We start from the raw sequence: 19,210 nt of genomic DNA on the forward strand, positions 1-19,210 counted from the left end.
TCTTTAACCTATAACTCCTCGGGGCGTCCCGCTGCTGCCCAATCGAATGCAAGGAGGCGGGTCACGCTTGGCAAAACAAGTTGCGGTTGGTGCGTGTGGCTGCCCGTCAGGGCGGCGTGGGGGGAGGGGGGGCGGGGGCCGCCGGGCCGCTGTTTGTTGTCATCCCAAGATGGAGTTTCTGCTGGGGAACCCGTTCAGCACCCCGGTGGGGCAGAGCCTCGGTAAGGAGGCCCAGCGGGTGTAGGGGGCTCCGGGGGGGCTGGAGAGCTAGCGGGGCCTCTGGAGGGAGCGGGGGCCTCCAGGCACGGGGGGTTGGGAGACAGGGGAGTGCTCTGGGGGTCGGTGAGGTACAGCGGGGGCTCTGTGAGGGCCCGCGAGGGGCTCTGGAGCCGGTGGGAGGGGGCTTAGTGGAGGCCCCTGGGGGCTGTGAGGATCTCTGGAGGTTTGTGGGGGGCTCTGGAGGTAGTGAGGCATCTGGGGGGGGCTCTGGAGGTGAAGGAGGGCCTCTGGAGGTAGCAGGGATTTCAGGGTTGGTGGGGGGTCTGGGGGGGTGTGGGTGGTGGTATTTCAGAGTTTGGGGGTGCTGTAGCCTTAGTGGGGTCTCGGGGGGTTAGCGTGGGTCGTGGTGGGCTCTGTGGGGACAGTGGTGGCTTTGGGCAAGCTGTTTGCCATGAGGAGGGGGCAACTCCAAGATGGTTGACGGATGAAGGAAAGTTGTTGTATCTCCCAGCTCCTTTTCCCACGTGTGAGCGGCCTGTTAACAGGGTAACCCTGTCGTCCAGCCACCTTTTTCCCAAAGTGTTGAACCCCCCAGGGCCTGTGGGTATGCAGGGAGGGTGACATGGTGTAGAGATACACACATGTGCTCAGTCTTTAGCCCAGAGCTTGAATTGTGGTTTTGCTAATGTTTTGGTGACATTAGGCAGGTTATTTTGAGCGCACTTTCATTGCGTGGCTAGCCAAGGCCTTCCTGGGTTGCCGTGTCTACTCCCTCATTCCTGCAGGTGTGTTCTCTCTTAATTGTGGCAAGTGTGATTTCAGCCTGGGTTGCCGTGGCCAGGGTCATGGGAGAAAGCCCAAGTGCCATTTCTGCAGAGTTTGGTAACTTGCCATGGTTGGGTGGGCTGGTATTGCCTCCTGCTTGCTTCTCTTAAGCCCTGAAGGAAATACAAGATCTCCCCCATTGCGGTGGGGAAGAACAGAGTGGCTCAGGCTCCTGCAGTTTGGGGGCTGTGGCCTGTGGTCCCAGAAGCCAAGTCAATGTTCAGTTGAATGCACTTAGGCTAGCATCCCTTTCCAGTGAAACCGTGCTCTTAGTTTTGTTGACTTGTTTCATAAACGACAGTAATTCTAATGCTATTTTTAGGGTTTATGTATAGTATAACGTATAGCTATGTATAGTCTCATCTATAGCTATTCTACATTAATTTATGGAATGACAAAAGACTTGTGTCTTTGGAAATTAAAGTGGAAAAAATTTTGCGGAGTACCTGGTCATGGCCTCAAACTGCAGAATTTCTTTTATAGTTGTATCCTCACCCACACGTGCAGAGGTAAAAGGCCCTTAAATGGGTAAGTCTCATACTGTGCTTTGAAGATGGCTGGACTCTTGCTTTGTCAGACTATATGGAGCATATGTATAGCTTGCTGTTTTTCTTTAGCCATCTGGGGTGGGTGTTTATTTCTTCTGCTCAGGGAGAGAAGTGTCAAGAGTTGGAGGATAATAACAAGAACAGTGAAAGTTAAACATGATTTTAAAGTGAATTTGCTTTGTTGTGTTTGGCCATCTGACCACATCTGCCAGGACAGCTGGCTGCTTTGCTGCTTGGACAAGCCTTCTACAAATGAGCACTGTTAAGGGAAGGCAATAATTTCTCATCTATTTACTGTCACTTTCTGTTAGCATCAGTACATGGTTTAAAGGGGCTTCCTTAAGAACGTAAGAATTGTTGCAGGGGTTAGCAGTAAAATCTGCTTTTCTACCCTTCTGCCTTTCTAGCTCAGGAGTGCAAAGATTTTCACAGCTTTACATCCCCTTGCTCTCTTTGAATGAGCAGTTGCTGCCAACTTAGAGGCTTTGAACACAAAGCTCTGAAGGAGCTGCTTTCATCAGATAAGGTTAGGTGTATGTGAGGGGCTTATAATGCAACTTCCCTTCATGCACAGTTCAGCTGCAGTTTAAGAATGTTTTTTTATTCCCAGGGCAAAGAGATAGCTGCAGATTTTATTTTGGAAGATTTTTTTTTTCTCTGCTTCTCATATCACTGCCAGTTACCTCTTTCTAACAGTAAAACAAAAGCATGCCTTGTTCTCAGACGGTGTTATTTGCCCAGTGTTTCCGCAGTTGGTTTTTTTTCCATGAGCTTGTAGAATATAATTCTCACTTATGTTTCTCTTCATTCTTTAAAAGAAACTGAATAATTTTGTATTTCTGCGTAAACATATTGTGTTGAACACAGTTGTGATGTTTTCAAGCAAGGCCTAACACTCACCATAAGGGAGAAGTGCAGAAAATTATGTAGGTCCATCAGCACACCAAGAATGCATGTTCACTGCCAGGAAGTAGCAGTGGTTCACATGAAGATTTAATTAGGGCTAGACAATGTCTTCAGATAAATGCCAGGTCTGAAAGAACAAAGATATCAGAGAAGGTTTGGGGAGAGCTCAGAGAGGTAATACAAGGGATTTTCTCTTTTCTCCTCTTTATCTGGATAATGTCTGAAGCTAGACAGGCTTTTTATGTTAACTCTTTTGCTTAACGTGGGAAAGTAATGCTAGGATGAGCTCAGAGGATTTGTAATGGAGATGGATAGAGTCTCCTGCATCTAAAGTGCCAGTTTAAATGGCAGCCAGGTTCCTCACTGTTGAAAGCTACCTGTTTTTTGGACTGGCTTACACAGTAGCCTATAGTTAGTTTCCAGTGGTGGCATAAGAGAAACTGTATAACCCATCACCATGACTACTAATTACATACCTCACTTAATTTTTCTTTAATGCTTTGATTGACCTGTGGACGGTGAACTGTCCTTATGTCTCTAGCAAGTCCCTCTCCTGAGCAGAGCGGGTAGTTTTTGACAAGGCTGTTGTGTGGAAGGCAGTCAGCTGCTGCAGTGTGCCTATGACTCCTGAACTTAAACATTTTATTCATTCCATATTGCTTTTTACCTGGAGGTTGCAGTGAAGGGAGGTAATAGCACCATTTTACATATAAACTAAATAAAATCTCACCCAGGATTTTGTGGCAGAATCCAATACTTCCCAAAGGCTTTGTGAGCAAATGGTGCTTTTCAGCATCCCATGGGACTTGGAAGAAGCCTTCACAGTGCCTTCAGCCCTTCACAATGTCACTTTTGTTGGTGGTCAGCGCTTCCTAGCAGGCGTCCTTGGGAAGATCCCTAGGCAAAGGTTTGTGTGTTGCGGCTGGTGTGCTTCTGGTGTTTTTAACTGGTGCTGCCTGCTCAGCACCCTGCAAATTCAGCAGCTGTCAGCAACACTGGATGAGGAGGCCAGCAAGGCCACTGGAGCTTTCAGCGCTGGCTTGTGCTGCGTGGCTCTGGCCAGCTGAGGGTCATGCCACCAGCCCTGGAGAAGGTCTTTGTGAAAGCTGGCAAGAGTCTAGAGGGTGGAACTGGGTGCCACAGGTTTCAGAGGCTGCCAAGTATGTCGGGGCTAGCAGGAGCCTTTGTGGCATTGGGTGTTGGTCTGGTTCTTACAATTGAACTGTCTAGTTTTTCCAGTTAATATTGTATATATGATAGAATAGATCCTTAGGGGACTGTTTTGAAGAATACTCCTGACCAGTGAGGAGGAAAAATACAGGAAGATGTGTAGTAAAATGGTGGAGGCAGACTGGTTGCTGTCTGGAGAGGGGCTGGCCTGTGGAAAAAGCCGCAATTCACAGTAGTGGGAATTTGCCTTGAGATTCAACATCCTGCCATAAATTGCATTTTTATCTTTCTTTGTTCAAGGGAGCAATCTTTAAAGTGTCACCACTCTAGTCAAGGTTATTAGAACAAATACCCTTACTGTAGGTTAGTGAAAACATCTTGGATGATTAAAGCTGATTGAATTGCAAGAATGTGGAGTACTGGTGACTTTTTTTGCTTTTTCTGCTTATTTGATATAGGCCATATGGCTTACACAGGAAAACCAGTTACATTTTGTAGTGGTTTTGTTTGGGATTTTTGTTACTCTGGAGATTTTGCAAAGGCTTTCAGGAGAGTGTGTGTGTTTGAATCCAATGCTGCTGACACCACCCCCACCCCCAAGCTCCCTCAGGTGTGAAAGGCTGGGTCAGGGCAGTGATGTGTGAAATGGGCTCCTCCTGGGGTGGTGATGGGAGCATCGAGGTCCATTTTGGTAAGGGCTATGGTCAGAGCCTGTGTGTGTTGAGGTCATCCTTTCTTGCTGCAGCCTGAAGTTTGCTTGGCTTGGAGTCAAAGACCTCAGGGGAGTGAGGTCCATAATTCACAGAGACCTGCATGTTAATTATTAACAATATAGTAGAAATCAAGGTGTCCTGCATAACTGGAGGTGGGGGTGTTGATCAGGTGATGCTGGTTTACGTCCCTGGTCCCTGTTGATGAAGGAAGGTTTGAATGAGGGGTGCCGGTCTGGGCACTGGCTGCGAAGTCTGGTTTTGGAGGAGGAACAGTAGGATGATTTAATACAGAGTATTCTTTAAGGAGGCTACAAAAACAAGGTTTCAGCAAAAGATACGGAGGCACTTTATTGAAGCAACAGTGAGGCAGACAGCTTTTCAATTGATTTTATCAAAACACTCGCAGTTTCCATTCAGGGCTGTTAAATTGATAACAAATATGGTGGACAGAGCGTGTTTCCAGAGCTGCTGTTTGTTCCTCCCTCTCTTCTTCGCCCCCCCCTTCTTTTTCTTTTTTTTTTTTTTTTTTTTTAAGTAAGAAAGTGCCTCAGCTTTGGGGTGTATAAACACCTCTTTATTTTCTTTCCACAAGAAGCACTTAATAACATTCTTCAGCTTTCTTATATCTTAAGATTTTTAAGAATCTCTGAATAAAAATGGTTCCTAAATAGAAGAGTTGATGGCTCTACACAGGAATAGAAATACATTACAGTGAGCAGTCCATGGTAATCCTGCAGGATGAATTAACCCAGACTTTCTTGTTCACATACACAATTTGCCTAAGTTCCCTTCAGAATAAACTTACTACTTTGCTGTGCTGTAAGTCAAACATTTTTTTAAAGACAAACCTTTTCCCAAAACCAGAAGTCAGTGTTCAAAGCGCACACTGTAATCTTAGGATCTGGTACCAATAAAATTACATGTTTGCAGCATGCTGTTGTGGTCTGAATCATCTCTCTTTTCATTCATTGCATTCTAATGAAATAAAAAGTCCTTTGCATTTACCCATAACCACTGAAGTATTGTACCCTGTTCTAAGGGAAGCTTTTCCCAGTACAAGGTAACAGTAACTTTTCTTGCTATATCAGAAAGATTAATTTTGTATTTGCCTGCAGTGAAGAGGGCACAAGAAGTGCTTTCCTCAGAGTTTAAGTACTTTTATAGGTACTCCTGTAGCTGGTCAGTTAAAAATCCACCCTCCACTGTTCATATAGAATTGTGCTAGTCATGCAAAAGAGAGTCTGATAAAGTGCTTTTAGTTTTATAAGATTATTTGGATCTGCTTTCACTTCATGACAATGGATTATGTTGTAAGGAAAATCTCCATGAAATATGAAAATGGGTATCTTTGCTTTTAAAGGAGCAAATAAATACTGAGTCATGAATCTGGCAACTTGGAGAAACTACATATATGTGTGAAGCTGGATAATTAGTATAATACCATTTAATACTAGGTTTCTAAGACTGGATTTATTTTACAGGCACAAAAGCAGATTGTAGTTCATGAAGGTATTATAGCATGTATTTTTGAGTAAGGCAGTTTTATCTCTTCCAACACAGTACGCTTAAACGTATACTCCATATGCTTCTAATATAAAACTATATGTGAGAGGTTGCAGTGTGAGGACAGCTCGTTCCCAGTTTGATACTGCTCTGTTCATGTACTCAGCAGACTTTTTTTTTAAACTGAGTGTTTAAAATTTGCTTGACTAAAACCAGTTAGAAAATCCTCACAGACCCTTCCAACTGATTTTGTTTCATCCAAAACTATTTTCACCAAAAAAAAGTATTGTGTGTTTTCCTTAGTTGAATTAAGAACAGTTTTAAATTAGTTAGGCTTCCCTTTGATTTTGTAAACTACGTTGTGTTTTTAATTAAGTATTCTTTGAAGGTGATCAAGGCATTGGGCAGTATCCTTGGTGATAATGGTCAGTGGAGGAACAACCAGCCATTTTTGCAGAAGTTTTGGTGAGATGATCCTTCATGGGGAAGGATGCTGCATAGTACTGCAGGGCTGGTGCTTTTCTCTGGGTAAATAATTTCGCGCTTTGTGTTTGGGTTTCAAAATCCGCGCAAAGTATAGGCAATGGAAAACACAAGTGTTTGGAGAACACAGGGAAGAAAGAAGTCGTGTAGGAGCCCTGAGAAGTTAGGAAGTGACCTAGAAGGCCAGCCTGTCCATGAGTCTCCACAGATCATCCAGAACTAGTTTTCCATTTTCTCATTTGCATCCACCTGGGGAATTACTAGTTTTCTATGTAAAAACACTCATTGCAGATATAAAAATCCTATCTAGGATAGGTAGGCCTCATTTTCTCTATTTGCTTAGTCATTCTGCTGATGGTTCTCCACAATTGTTTTGCTCATTTGTTTCAGTTATTGTCAATGGGAAAGGGCTCTTCTAAAACTGATGATTCTTGAGCACAAACGACACTGATCTAAAGGCTTTGCTAAAAACTGGTCTCTCTTCCCTTAGGAGCAGGTCCATCGCTACAGGTAAACATGTCTTCACATAACTCGTTAAGCCAGGTCTGCCAATATGTGGGTACTCTTCCTGTTGCTCAAGAAGGGGAAAAACAAATAAATTCAGCCTGGCTGTTATTGGCAGCAGTGTCTTTAGATTTAAATATACACTCTATGATTGTTCTGTACCTGCCAGAATTAGAAGGTAGGTCCCACAATGTAGTAATAATTTCAAAATCAAGGATTAAGGAAGGAAAAAAAGTCCCATGTATGTATATACCCTGTCAGTGTTTGGGCAATTCCTGGCACGGCTATATTTAGACTGTTTACCTGTGCTTCTGTATCTCTCAGTTCACCTAAACCCTTTGGCAGCTCAGTGTTTGCACTGTAGTCTCAGAGAGCATCAGGAGACTCAGAAATGAGAAGATATTCAGAAGAAACCTGTTGAATAATTTGATTAGTTCATAAGCCTGCTTATTCTTTGAGAGTAAGCCAGTCTGTTCCCCAGCTGGTCCTCAAAAGCTGCCTGGGTTAGATTACTTTGGGAAGAAATTCTTTGTTCAAATTCAGATCAAAGGAAATGTACATAAAGTGAAGGCACAGATTGGTGTTATAAACTGTGTTTGAACCCCAAGAACTTTGCAGAACATTGGTTTCTTAAGGCAAGACTTTGTTGCATCCCAAATGCAGTCAGGAATGTTGAGGATATTGTGAACTTGGACATGTTGCATCCTCTGTACTTCTTGGCTACATCTATTGCAAGAAGTGTGACCAGCTTTGTATTTGACCCAAATAACAAAACCCTCACATTTCTTGCATAGCTGAGTAAAACCAGAAAGTCTCGTATTTCCTGATTGTTATTTTTTTATTTAATAGTTTTGTCTCAATTATTGCTTTCCGCATGCATTTTCCTTGCGGAAGGAAAAGGGCATCCTTCCTTGCCTATACACACAAAAAGCTACCTTGAGCAGATTAAACAAATTGCAAGCTTCAGCAGCTTTGCCAGCAAATTTTAGGTCTCTGTGCTGTACTAGGCCCATAGACTAGCAGTATTTCATAGGTTCCAATCACTTTGTCTTTTGAGACCAGCAAATATGTCTGTATGTTTTAATAGAGGCATTTTGCTTAAGCTGTGATGACCAAATACTGAAATACAGATATTTTTTTTCTAGACATCTGCAAGGCTTTAATAAATAATTTTGTTCAAAAAGTCAAGCCTGAAGTAAGTTTTTGACTGAGGTGATCCAGAGACGAGATACTACATTATGGCACTTCTAAAACGTCTTTCATTGCAGTTGGTGCAATGGACATCTGTTGGGCTCAGTACAAACGATTTTCCTTTTTTTATGTTAAACTGTCAAGGATCAAGGGTGTTCACCAAAAACCGCTCTGATCGATTAACAGTGTTAAGGAATATAACTAGTTAGTTAGTCCCTAATTTAAGATTAGGAGAGAGAATATGCAAACTTTATTGGAATATTTCATCTGGAGAGAGTCTTGAAATTGGTCTCTGCGTTGTCACCAGTTATTACCCAAATGTTGTCCAGTGTTTTTCTGAGCAGTTGTTGTGGTGTATAGGTATGATAATGAGATGATTGACAGTGAAAGGTAGGGGTTAAACAGGGTACAGCATATATTTGGGTTTGGGGTACCCTTATCTCATGTTTAAGCTGTTGTGGTAAATAGCTTGTTTTTTCATTATCTTTGAGCTGCCCTTTCTCTACTGAGTTTCGGTTCTTCTAATTAGAAGGGTATTTTAGTGAAAAGAGCGATCTCAGACCTTTGTGAAATTTTCTGCTAGTGCAAATAATGGTAAATCTGAAATCACTTATTAGACCAGAAGTTGTTATGGCAACTATAAGATGGCTGGCTAATCAGAGAGTGAGATCAGTTTTTATTTACAAGTGTAATGAGCAATTAAGTTTGAGCAGCTGTCAGACTTGGAAAGTGATTAAAGTTCAGCAAACAACCCAAATGGGTCAGTGTTCAGTTCTGGTGGGTTTCTGACACCGCAGCTTGATCATGTGTGAGTTTTACCTACTATAATTAAAAATGCCTTTAAAATCCCCATCTATGCCAATAACTTGGCATAGTCAGTCAGTAATGAAAAATCCCTCTTCCTATCAGGTTCCTTAAAGGGTATTGGGCTTGAATCTTGCTGCAGATAATGAGGTATTTCATGTGTAGCATCCCCTAACACAAACCTTACTTTGCATGCCGACTTACAGAATCATCTCCAGGCTGTTGACGATCACCAGGAGAGAGCTGAAATAGTGCAGCCCTGCTCAGGCAAGCTTTACACCTCTAAAGGGCACTCTTTCATAAAAGGCATCATTATACTCCTGTTGGCTGCTTAGGAAGCTGCTGCTGGGCTCAGAGGAAGGACGTGCACAGTGTACATGAACATTAAATGCAAAAGAAGTTGAAAAAGTCTAGATTCACCCAGAAATAGAAGGGAACGCGCAGGAGAGGCTAACCTCAGCTGGAGCTGGTGAAGTCAAGTCATTGAGCTGGCCACCAGTGAATGGGGCCAGGCTAGTGCTATTGCTGATACTCGCTGCTTTCCCAAGCAGAAGCAGTGACGCTACCATATATTAGTGTCATGTTGCCAAAAAGGCTTCAGTAGGTTTTGTGTTTGTTGTTTGTTATTTGGTATCCTGTGACGTCTCCTGTGTTGTTGATTAACAAGCTGTAAGCAGCAAAGACCGGAGAGCTGGTTCTCTGTAGATTCCATAAGATTGTATAAGCTCACGCTAGGAAAATTACCTTCCCATCCATACTCTGCAGTTCTTGGAATGCACTAGATCGGCCCCTTTCATTTGCTGGGATTTGCCTCCCTTCTACCTATGGTAAATAAGCCAAACTGTTTGCAAGCCATGCTCAGAATCTGTGTTCTAGTTGGAATTTTAACTGTCCAAGGACCAATATAGTTATTTTCCAAAAGTGCGCTGCAATCCCCTGATACATTTATATTGTTTTTAATTTTACCACAGTAATAGTATCATGTAATGTATGTGATTGCAGTGGAATGTGAAATTTATTGGTGCACTTGCTGACCTGAAGAATGTACAAAGTCAGATGACCAGGTAACACAAGTTGGTGAATGAGGAGGGTTTATGGGAAAATTAAAATACCAGTCTCAGAAATAAACATTTGCATACTTGATCTAAGCTTCTAGTATTTACATTTTCTATTTATCAGTCTTTTTTGGGCTTATCTATGGCGGTGGCACGTGAGAAACAGGGCTGAAGAAATCAAGCAGAATTTTTAGTAGAGTTATGGGAGACCAGGAAATCTGCACTTCTTAGCCCATACAAGACAGAATTGCACACATGTGTCTTGTTATTATTGTTGCCTAATTTGCCCTCAGGTTTCCTGAGAAGATTGTTTGGAAGTGTTTAGCCACTAAGCTTTTGAAGGCATAGTAAGCTTGGCTTGTTGGAACGGGCAGCTGGCAGTAGAGTCCTTCAATGACAGCAGCGTTGGCAAAAGTAATTGCTGTTACCTAGTGGAACAGGAGCCAGCTCTCTCCTCTTCCCGTGGTGAAAACGCTTAGTGTTTTCCAGACACTGATCTTCAAGCCGTGGAGGTACTGGAGAACTTGAATGGGATCAGAGCTAGCTGCCTCTTGCGCAGGCCTGCTGTCATCTTGTAGAGCGGTGTGAGGGAAGGCTGCAAAATTGAAAAGCAAACTGAAGCATTTCACACTAGAAAACGTGAGCTGTCAGCCCTCAAAAGCTGCAGACTCCTCGCTGTCTAGTTCGCTGCTGCGTGTAGGATAATCGTGGTTTTCCAGAGGACACAGCTCTCGTCTTTGTAGTTGCAGATACATAGGAGAGCTGGGTGTGGGAACATGCGCAGGAAATAGCCTACTGCAAGTGTTGTTTCATTTCATTCGTAACACGTTTTAATTATCATGTATGAACATTTACTTAAAAATCTGTTGTAGCCTGTTGCAGCTAAAGAGTAAACTTGTTCTTGTAACTGTAGGAATTAAAGATTTTTGCCTTCCCTGTGCGCGCCCCCCCCCCCCCCAATGCAATTAGTGTTTTCAGTTTATTTTAAGCATGTGTGAATGTGGGCAATTGACTTTAGGAGTAACCTTAAAAAAAAAAATAAAGCCCCACCAAACACAAAACCAAACAAAAACAACAAAAAAGCCTAAACTAATGTAGGAGCCTGATAGATCATCATTGCCTTATAGTTTGTTTGCAGCAAACACAGTGGTACAAGTGAGTGGATGGGAGGGGGAGTTTTAAATACATGGGGATGGATTTTTAGAGTTTGCAGCTGACTTGGATTAAAGATTCTTAGACCATTTCATCCATGAAAGGCAATTAGTTTTGTTTTATGAATATGAAAAGCACGTAGCTTGTAAGTACTGGAGTGAAGTCCCAAGTGAGTTATTAGAACTTGCTTTACTCATGTAGTACAAAATTAGCCATCAAGAGCTGATAGATTTCAAATATAGCTCACTGACACACTGATCATCCATAACTTTTCATAAAGGCAATTTTTCTGTCTCACCTGTAATTACTGGATGCCTTTGAAGTCCTGAATGGGGCAGCTAGATTGGGATGCCTTCTTGCTCTTGATGGTGCTTGCAACATCCTGTGCAGCTGGGATATCAAATTGTAATACCATTCTGCCTGTAGTTCTGGGTGGTAAAACTGCATCTGGATGCACAGAATATTCCTCTCTCTCTCCCCTACCTCCTAGTAGTATCTTACTGGTTATATACATTCTTCTGCTTTGTATGGTGATATTTTTTTCCTGCATTTTGGAGGGAATGTTTTAAAAAGCAATTTGCAACAATTTATTTAAGGAACTGTCATACTGGTTCTGTGTGACTTATAAATATCAAATCCACTGTAATAGAGGTTTTAGGCATACTTGTTAATGAAGAAGTTGAGAAATAAATCACTACTTCCAGCTGCCTCTTCTCTCAGATTTGTAAGTTAAGGCTGATAAAATTAATGGAGTGTGCTTTTTTTCTCAGGTTTTTTTTTGGCATTAGGACAAATTCATGTGTTTGTATTAGTTTAAGAGCTTTTTTTGGCGTATTGGGGTTGTCTGTTGTGAAATCTTTCTGGTGATAAAAGCTTCTTGGCTGCTAAGGGGTGTTCAGATTATTTCTCCAGCTTCTTTGGCTAGTTTCTTTGTCTGGGGTGCTTTTTTTGGGTGAAGGAGAGCCAAAGACTCAGCTATTAAGAAATTTTGTATTTCTAGTGTGGGTGAACGAGCATTATTCATCCAGTATGCCAGTGTTTTAGTACCTGAGTTTCTCAGTTAAGGAACAAGGTAGCACTCCCCAAATTATCCAAGCTCCTTGGAGAAATTAAAACAATATAAAACCTCTTTGGCAAGTAGGAGACTACAAGTCAAGTTCTGCCTATGGAAATGACTAAATGTCAGTGTGATTCGGTATACAGCACTAGCTGCCTTACTGTGGTCAAAGGAGGAGGAGATTTGGGTAACGATCCCAATGCACTGACCTTGCAAAGTGATGCTATGCTGATAAATTCTCCCATGCAGAGTCTTATGGGCAAGTCATAGCAGTCACAGTCAAGTTCAGAAAAGGCAGATCTGAGAGAGAACGTTTTGTCACCCAGAAGATTTTAATTTATGCTTTTGTGCCTCTCATCTAGAGAAGAAAGATGGACACTCAGAGTGTGATAATATTAGACTACTGAAAGCGTTGCCTAATAGATCACAGATGTTTGCGAAGCGGCGAGCCATTGTCTCCGCCAATACAACTGTACAAGGGACAGTGTCATGAAGATGTGACGTGTCATAAAGGAACACTGATTTGTTGCTCCCCTACAGTAAATCACACTGTAAACATCTCCATTCAAATCCATTAATACAGGATGTATATTTAAAAACTGCTTTGACATTTCTGATTGCAGGCTTTAGCATATTGATTTCTGATGTGAGCAGGTTTTTGTTTGTCAATTGTAAAGTAGCACCATACTTGGAATATTGCGGGTTTGCAGTGAGATGGGAATTGAGCCAAAGTCACCACTGAAAGAGGTGAAGAAATGTGCGGTGCAGGCCGAGTTTTAGGGATGATAAGTGCCTCAGAATCATGCAGATGGGTTGGTGAGCTGGGAGCTGCTGCTGTATGACCTAGCTCTGAAGGACAGCTATTTACAGTACATGGGTCAACACGTTAGCTTTAATGAGTGTACAGCGCATAGGAGGAAGGAGATTTTTTGCGTTTTGTTTTTAAAGCTATGTAGAATGAAGAAGTCAGAGGGATATCACTTTGTTTTAAAGAAGCAGTAGTCTTTCTGCCTTCTGTTTTGAAAGGGAGTAACTTATATACACCTGTCATTCAGTGGAGCATGCTGTCCGCAGCAACAATTTCTGCTGACGGGGGAACTTCAGTGAGAAGATTCATGAGTAAAGTCTTTATGGTATAGAAACACACCGTTCTGCTTGGGATCCAGATTTCAAATGCTTTTAAGGACTATGACTAAACCATCGTTTGTGCCTGAGATGAATGACATCTGAGTACAGAAACTGCCTGGACTAGGTTATCCTGTCAGGCCATTTCTGTACAACACAATAGCATAGTACTGGAAGGTCCATCTGGTTTTACAACCTGCAAATGCATCCAGAGCTATGAGATGTGATTAAACTGAGTCAGGCTGATATGCTCCCTTGCCTACTCTGGTATTATTATAAGGATTTCTGTTTTGTTCTTCTTTTTGTTTAGGAGAAGCTCTGATCTGAGTATGAAAGAAAAATCTTTGTTGTACAGCTGTTAATTCTTGTTTAATATGTATTAATCCATTCACCTTGCTCTGCTTTGGAAACTGCTGCACAGCTATGCTCAGTTAATCAGCTGTCGTTTCCTGCTCCTGAGAGGCTGAATTTGTGGGAAATGTTGGGTGATGTCTTTTCTGTGGCATGCCTAAATCACAGGAACATTGTAGCATAATTCTGAATACCATGTGGTCCTTAAAAAGACACAATAATTGCATATGACATATTCATGATTGCAGGTAAGTATGATCTGGAAGGCAGCTTTGAAGAAGTTTGGCACTTGGGTAGCACCTTCAAAAAGAAGACCTGGAAGTTAGGTGGAAAAAAGGCAGTTCCCAGTTCAACCACTGTGCCTTCAAGCAGCATTTGAGCTAAATACTAGTTATGATTGCACCTGTGTGTGTCCACAGCTTCTCTTGTTATTTTAATGTAGACTCCACGGTCAGTACAAACTATGATTACGGATTTATTCAGCACCAGAAACTTTAGCAAAACAATGAGTGGAGGATAAATTACTTCATCCCAAAGAGTTTCAGTGTAAGCATAGCTAAAATCAGTTGAAAAATTACAATGGTCAAAATGGATGACCAGTGCTGCAGCAGTGCAACCCAAATCACGTTTTTCTGTGATGCCTTGCAGTTCAGATTGAGCCCGTTTGTTCTAGCTGACTGCCTTTTTCTTTGGAAGTGTGAAGCTCAGCATTTTCAGAGCAGTGTGAAATAAGGAATGTAGAAAAAGGACTTGGAACAGTGAGGTGGCTAATTGAAAAATGCTATTGGAGCTGTGCTTTCTAACAAAGAAACTGGCAGGTTTTTATGAGGAAGTCACTTCAGAGTTGAGTTTTGATCTTGAATTTTGAATGAGTCCCATTTCCTTTTTATCAAAATGCTGCTATTAAAAAATAAAAAGCCTCCTGTTGGTTACCATAATGTCTAAGTGTCTGTGACTGTCTTTTTAAAAGCAAATCTAAAGAAAGCAAGAATAGACCAATAGGTCCAGGCATATCCAAGTGTGTTATTCTGGTGTATCGATGTCTTGAACTCAGCAGCTACGTGAATGCTGAGGATCTTTAGTCTTATATTCATTTTGCTTGGACAGCTGAAATATGTTTCCGTGGCCTCTGTATGGTCTTTCCCCAGATCTTATCGATGGTCCCATGCAGGTCACTGATTTGTTGAATCCAAGAGAGACAGTCACAAAACATGATGCTTTAAAGCTAAACAATTCTATAAGCAGCAGCTTGGAGGAGAGATGTTATAGTCTCATTCAGTGGCTTATCTTCCCTTGTGAGCTATCTTGTCTGTTTTGCATTGCCTTGCAGAACTCTTTCTTTTATTTTCCTGAAAGACCTTTGTCCATTCTGTAAAAGCATTTTGCATTTGACCTCAGCTGATAGCCCTTGCTTCTGAGAAGGCTTCACTGTGCAGAAGGGAGGAGGACCAGTAAGATGGAAGTAAAAGCTTGCTAATACTGTGGCTTTTGTTCCCTGTCACAATTTATGCAGAGTGAAATATAACACATCTGACTGTTTGATTTGCCAGTTTCGGTCTTGGAGCACAGCTGGTAGGCAGGTGGACTGTTAAGAGGCAAGACAAAGATCTAAGATCCACAATCCTCTGAACTTCCAAGGCGGGGGGGGGGGGGGGGGCAAGTTTTATGCTGTTGGAACACCAAACATTATTGGAGGGAAGGGGAGAAATTTGCAATTGGACCTTTCTTGCTTTTGTGTCTAATATGGTACGCTGATGTGTATGCTTCTTGCATAAACAGAAGGTGATTATTTTTTTTCCTGCATAATTCTTCCCAAATGTATGAATCAAGAGTCTCTGAAGCAACATGTGGAGAAGTCCCAAGAGAGAAAAACTGATTTCTCTGAACACAAAGATCTGTTCATTCACAAGATTTTGGTATTCAGACAGAAAACAGTGCAGCTCTCCTCTCATTTTTACTTAATGTGATTTCTAGCTAGTGCAAGATTTAACTTTCCCTTTTCCCGTGTCTTCCAAGAACATTATGCAGCATGACAATCACTTATTGGTACTTAGATAGACCTTTCAGGGAGATTTTTACCCTGTCATGCCTGCTGTCATCATTCAGCTAGAGTAGCTGTTCTCTGTGCCTCTAGCAGTCGGTTTTTCAGTCTCGGCTGCATAAACACGCACACTGCATGTGAGTTCAGTAGCATTATAGCCTTGAACTTGTGCAGTCACAATCCTAATGCAAGTCTCCAGGCTTGCAGTTCAGTATAATGGGCAGAGTCCCCATCAGCAGGTTCAGTATAATGGGCAGAGATGCACGTTGGAAGGAGGTTGTTGTCACATCGGTATGTGAACAAAGTCGAATTTTAAGAGTGTCATCAACGTTGAACTGTAACTTTGAAGCAAAAGTAGTATGGACTGAAAAGGGCTGTGGAAGTGGTTTCTTGAGGACAACCGGTGTTAGCATTTCTTTGTTAGGTAACTTTTGAGCTGGGTTCAGGATGGCTTGTAAAGGTTGTTCTGTTTTTTTCCTTCATTTAAAACAGCATTCCTGTCCTGCCTGGCAGAGCCTGTTCATTATGTGGCAGTTACATGGGCATTTCTGACTTGATTTCCTTGTGGTGACATCTCTCTGGTCGGAGCAGCTTGCTTGGGAAGAGGCTTGGCTGGGTGTGTGTGTGCACTGAGGCTTTTTAGACTGAAAACTTTACGCTACTGAACAGTGCCTTCTGAATGCCATAAAACATACACAAATTCAATGTGAACAGGGAAATACTGATATTGCCATTTGGCAGAGTGTGGAAATGCGGCCAGAAGAGTTAGATCTCAGAGAGAAGGTGTGAATGAAAAAATAGCACAATTTTTTCTCCTTTTCTTTGCAGACCAGAGATAAGCTAATGCTTGTGTGTGCATATGCAGTGTCCAAGGTCTGCAGCATGTCAAGCGTGGAGTGCCAGATTGTCTTCCTTTCTACCAGAACACTGATGCTTTAAATTAGGAAACGTGGTGGGAACTGATAGCATCTTGTTTCTGAGAGAGACTTTCTGATAATCTTACTGGTGGTACTGTGTCTCTGTGTGAGACACTAACTCCTGGCCCTGCTGCAGTGACAAACTCGGCAATAACACAGCACTGGGAGTTGCTTTCAGGTCAGAATTCGTGCAAGGCACACTCGGCACCCAGGCTGGGAGCTGCCAGTCCTTGTTACGCAATTAAACTATAGCATAAACCCTTCAGTTCAGTGAGGGGAGGGGCAGGAGGGACGTCTGCTTTTTCCTTGTCTGATGTAACATTTCTTATGTCACCCTGGAATCCTTTGGTCGTGTTCCAGAGTCCTTGTGTGGACTAGTGCCATTTAAATGCCTTCTAATGAGCTTGAAAGGGACTGAGGAACTGGTGACACTTTTTAAAAGGTATTTACATGCCATTCCTTTGCAATTCTGTGGTAGTTTGCAAAATCTGTTTAATTTTGTCAAGCGTATCTATTTGTTGTTTGAAGAGGTGACTCGGAGAGATGCATGGCTTCCAAAATGTCCAATAAATACTGGACAGGTTACTGAGCGTTTTTAATTTACTACATATTTGATGTGTTGGGCAGGGATTCCCTTAAGGAAGAGTGCAGGCAGAAGTGTTTCACCAGAAATCCAGAACTACATCCTGCTGTGTTTTGGTTCTAGAGGAGCTCTACAGGCTTTCAATTTATTGTGGTGTGATACTGTTTTTTAAACAAATACACACAAACTCATGTGCCTTCTCTGCAGTCAGTTTACTCTTTTGTCACAGTTGAAAGAGCACTGCAGCAGCAAATCTGGGTCACACACCCTACAAAGGACAAACGACTACAGATTACAAGTCTTGTGTGCTCTCTTTTGCTGAAGAGACTAAAATTAGCTTCCAACTCTTTATTTGAATTAAAAATTACCCAATGGGAAAAGAACTAATTCTCAAAAAGACAACTGTTACGTCTTAAACCTACACATTCTCAACCACATATTACTCCAATGTAAGAACAGAAATGCAAAACTGAAAAGGCAGGAACCAAACTTTGTGGGAGAAAGGGGATTTTGTTTTCCCTAGTGTATCTTAGAAGGAAAATACAGGTGCGGTTACTGGGGACTCCAGACGAGTATTCCTGTGCTACCCTCCATACAGTGCAGCAGCAGCAGCATCTCTTCACCGTAATCTCCAAAATACCACTTTTTAACTGTGGAGTACTGCCATACACTCATTTTGTCAAAATAAACCTTAACTAAATGGATTTTACAAGACCAATGAATGAATTGGCTGGTAGCACAACTTTTGTGCAGGGTCAGCATTTTCCACAATCATTTATAAGAAGTGATTATAGCAGACCAAAGTGTATGAGCACTGCTAAGGTGCTGCCTGATGCCAAATGCTGTCCAGAACACACAAATTGGTTAATATAGTTTTAGATTAAGAAACCAAATCATATGCCCAGCTTAAGGAATACCCTCTACTTAAGGTGTAATCCCTCATTTTTCAATACTGTGCTTATAAATCCTTTGCAGCTTTGGGTATCACCTTATCCAGCAGAGCAGATGTAGTGATTTTCTTTTTTTTTAATAGCTCTGAATATTAAGGGTTTTTTATAATGTTAAATAAAATGTTTTCCTAAGCAACAAGGACTATATGGAGGTGAAGGCATTCTATACATTCTATATATCACATTCTATAGTAATAAGGCCTTATGTACAGTATAAGAACAAAATGCAACTAATAGAAGTGATTGTTGCAAGTCGCTGTGCACAAAGATGAGTTCCTGTATCCCAGAAAACATCAAACAGCTCTGCCTGCACTCTTCCTTAAGAAAATCCCTGTCTAATATAGCCTAAATGCAATAAATTAAAAATGTTCCATAACCTGTCCAGTATTGATTGGACATTCTGGAAGCCATGCATCTCTCTGAGGCTCCTTCTCAAATGGAAGGAGTTTTTATTGCCAAAGTGAACTCTACCGTGATGCGGTGATGGCTGAGAAAGACCCCACGGTGAAGGTGGCACAGCAGGGAGTTCTGCAGCCTCCATGTCCTCCTCGGTGGGTGAGACCCTGCGCAGTGGTCTGCGTGCTTTGCAGCACTGCCTCTCTGAATGGGAAACAAGGCCTGCAAAGAATGATCTCCTGTTCCGTAATCTTCTTTTCCATGGTGTCCTCTCCATTCTGGAGAGACATGGCTTCTTGTCAGCACTTTCTGCTTGGGGTTTTGCCTAGCTGTTTGGTTTGTCGTAGACTTCTGTAGTTACTGTCCTTGGTGGAGCTGCATTAGCCGTGATTCTGGTGTAGACAGATCACTGAAACTTGAATTACCCAGGCACATAGTCTTTTTCCAAATAATGTCCGATAATTATGGCCTGTGGGAATCTGTGTCCTTAGTCACAGCGATAGAAATGTTAATGGGAAAGACATTGTTGGTAAACAGAGATGTGTGAAGTCCTCGGAGCCTAGTGTTCTCAAACAAAAACTGCCTTGTTCTGGGGGCCAGATTGATGTCTGATGTAAAGACAGAAGAATGATTGGTGAAAATGGTACCTGTGTCTTTGTTTCTGCTTTAAAATGTTTAAAAGTTGGCTTTTTTTCTTGGTTTATTTTACGTTTTTAA

The 19,210-nt window shown here is 42.0% G+C and overlaps 1 protein-coding gene across 4 annotated transcripts in view; it reads left to right on the plus strand.

Moving 5' to 3' along the window:
* Positions 1 to 46: 46 nt before the first annotated feature.
* The window catches only part of TOM1L2 (target of myb1 like 2 membrane trafficking protein), a gene marked incomplete at its 5' end in the record, with an annotated part of 58,994 nt that continues 39,830 nt past the window's right edge, over positions 47 to 19,210 (plus strand). For 3 of the 4 annotated variants that reach the window (XM_080386549.1, XM_080386550.1, XM_080386552.1), the window contains one exon: positions 47 to 221. In XM_080386549.1, the coding sequence (XP_080242675.1) occupies positions 47 to 221 (175 nt within the window). The remainder of the gene's footprint in view (positions 222 to 19,210) is intronic. The other variant, XM_080386551.1, reaches the window with a different exon arrangement.

The sequence above is a fragment of the Falco punctatus genome, assembly GCF_963210335.1.
Source record: "Falco punctatus genome assembly, chromosome: 4".
NCBI lineage: Eukaryota > Metazoa > Chordata > Aves > Falconiformes > Falconidae > Falco > Falco punctatus.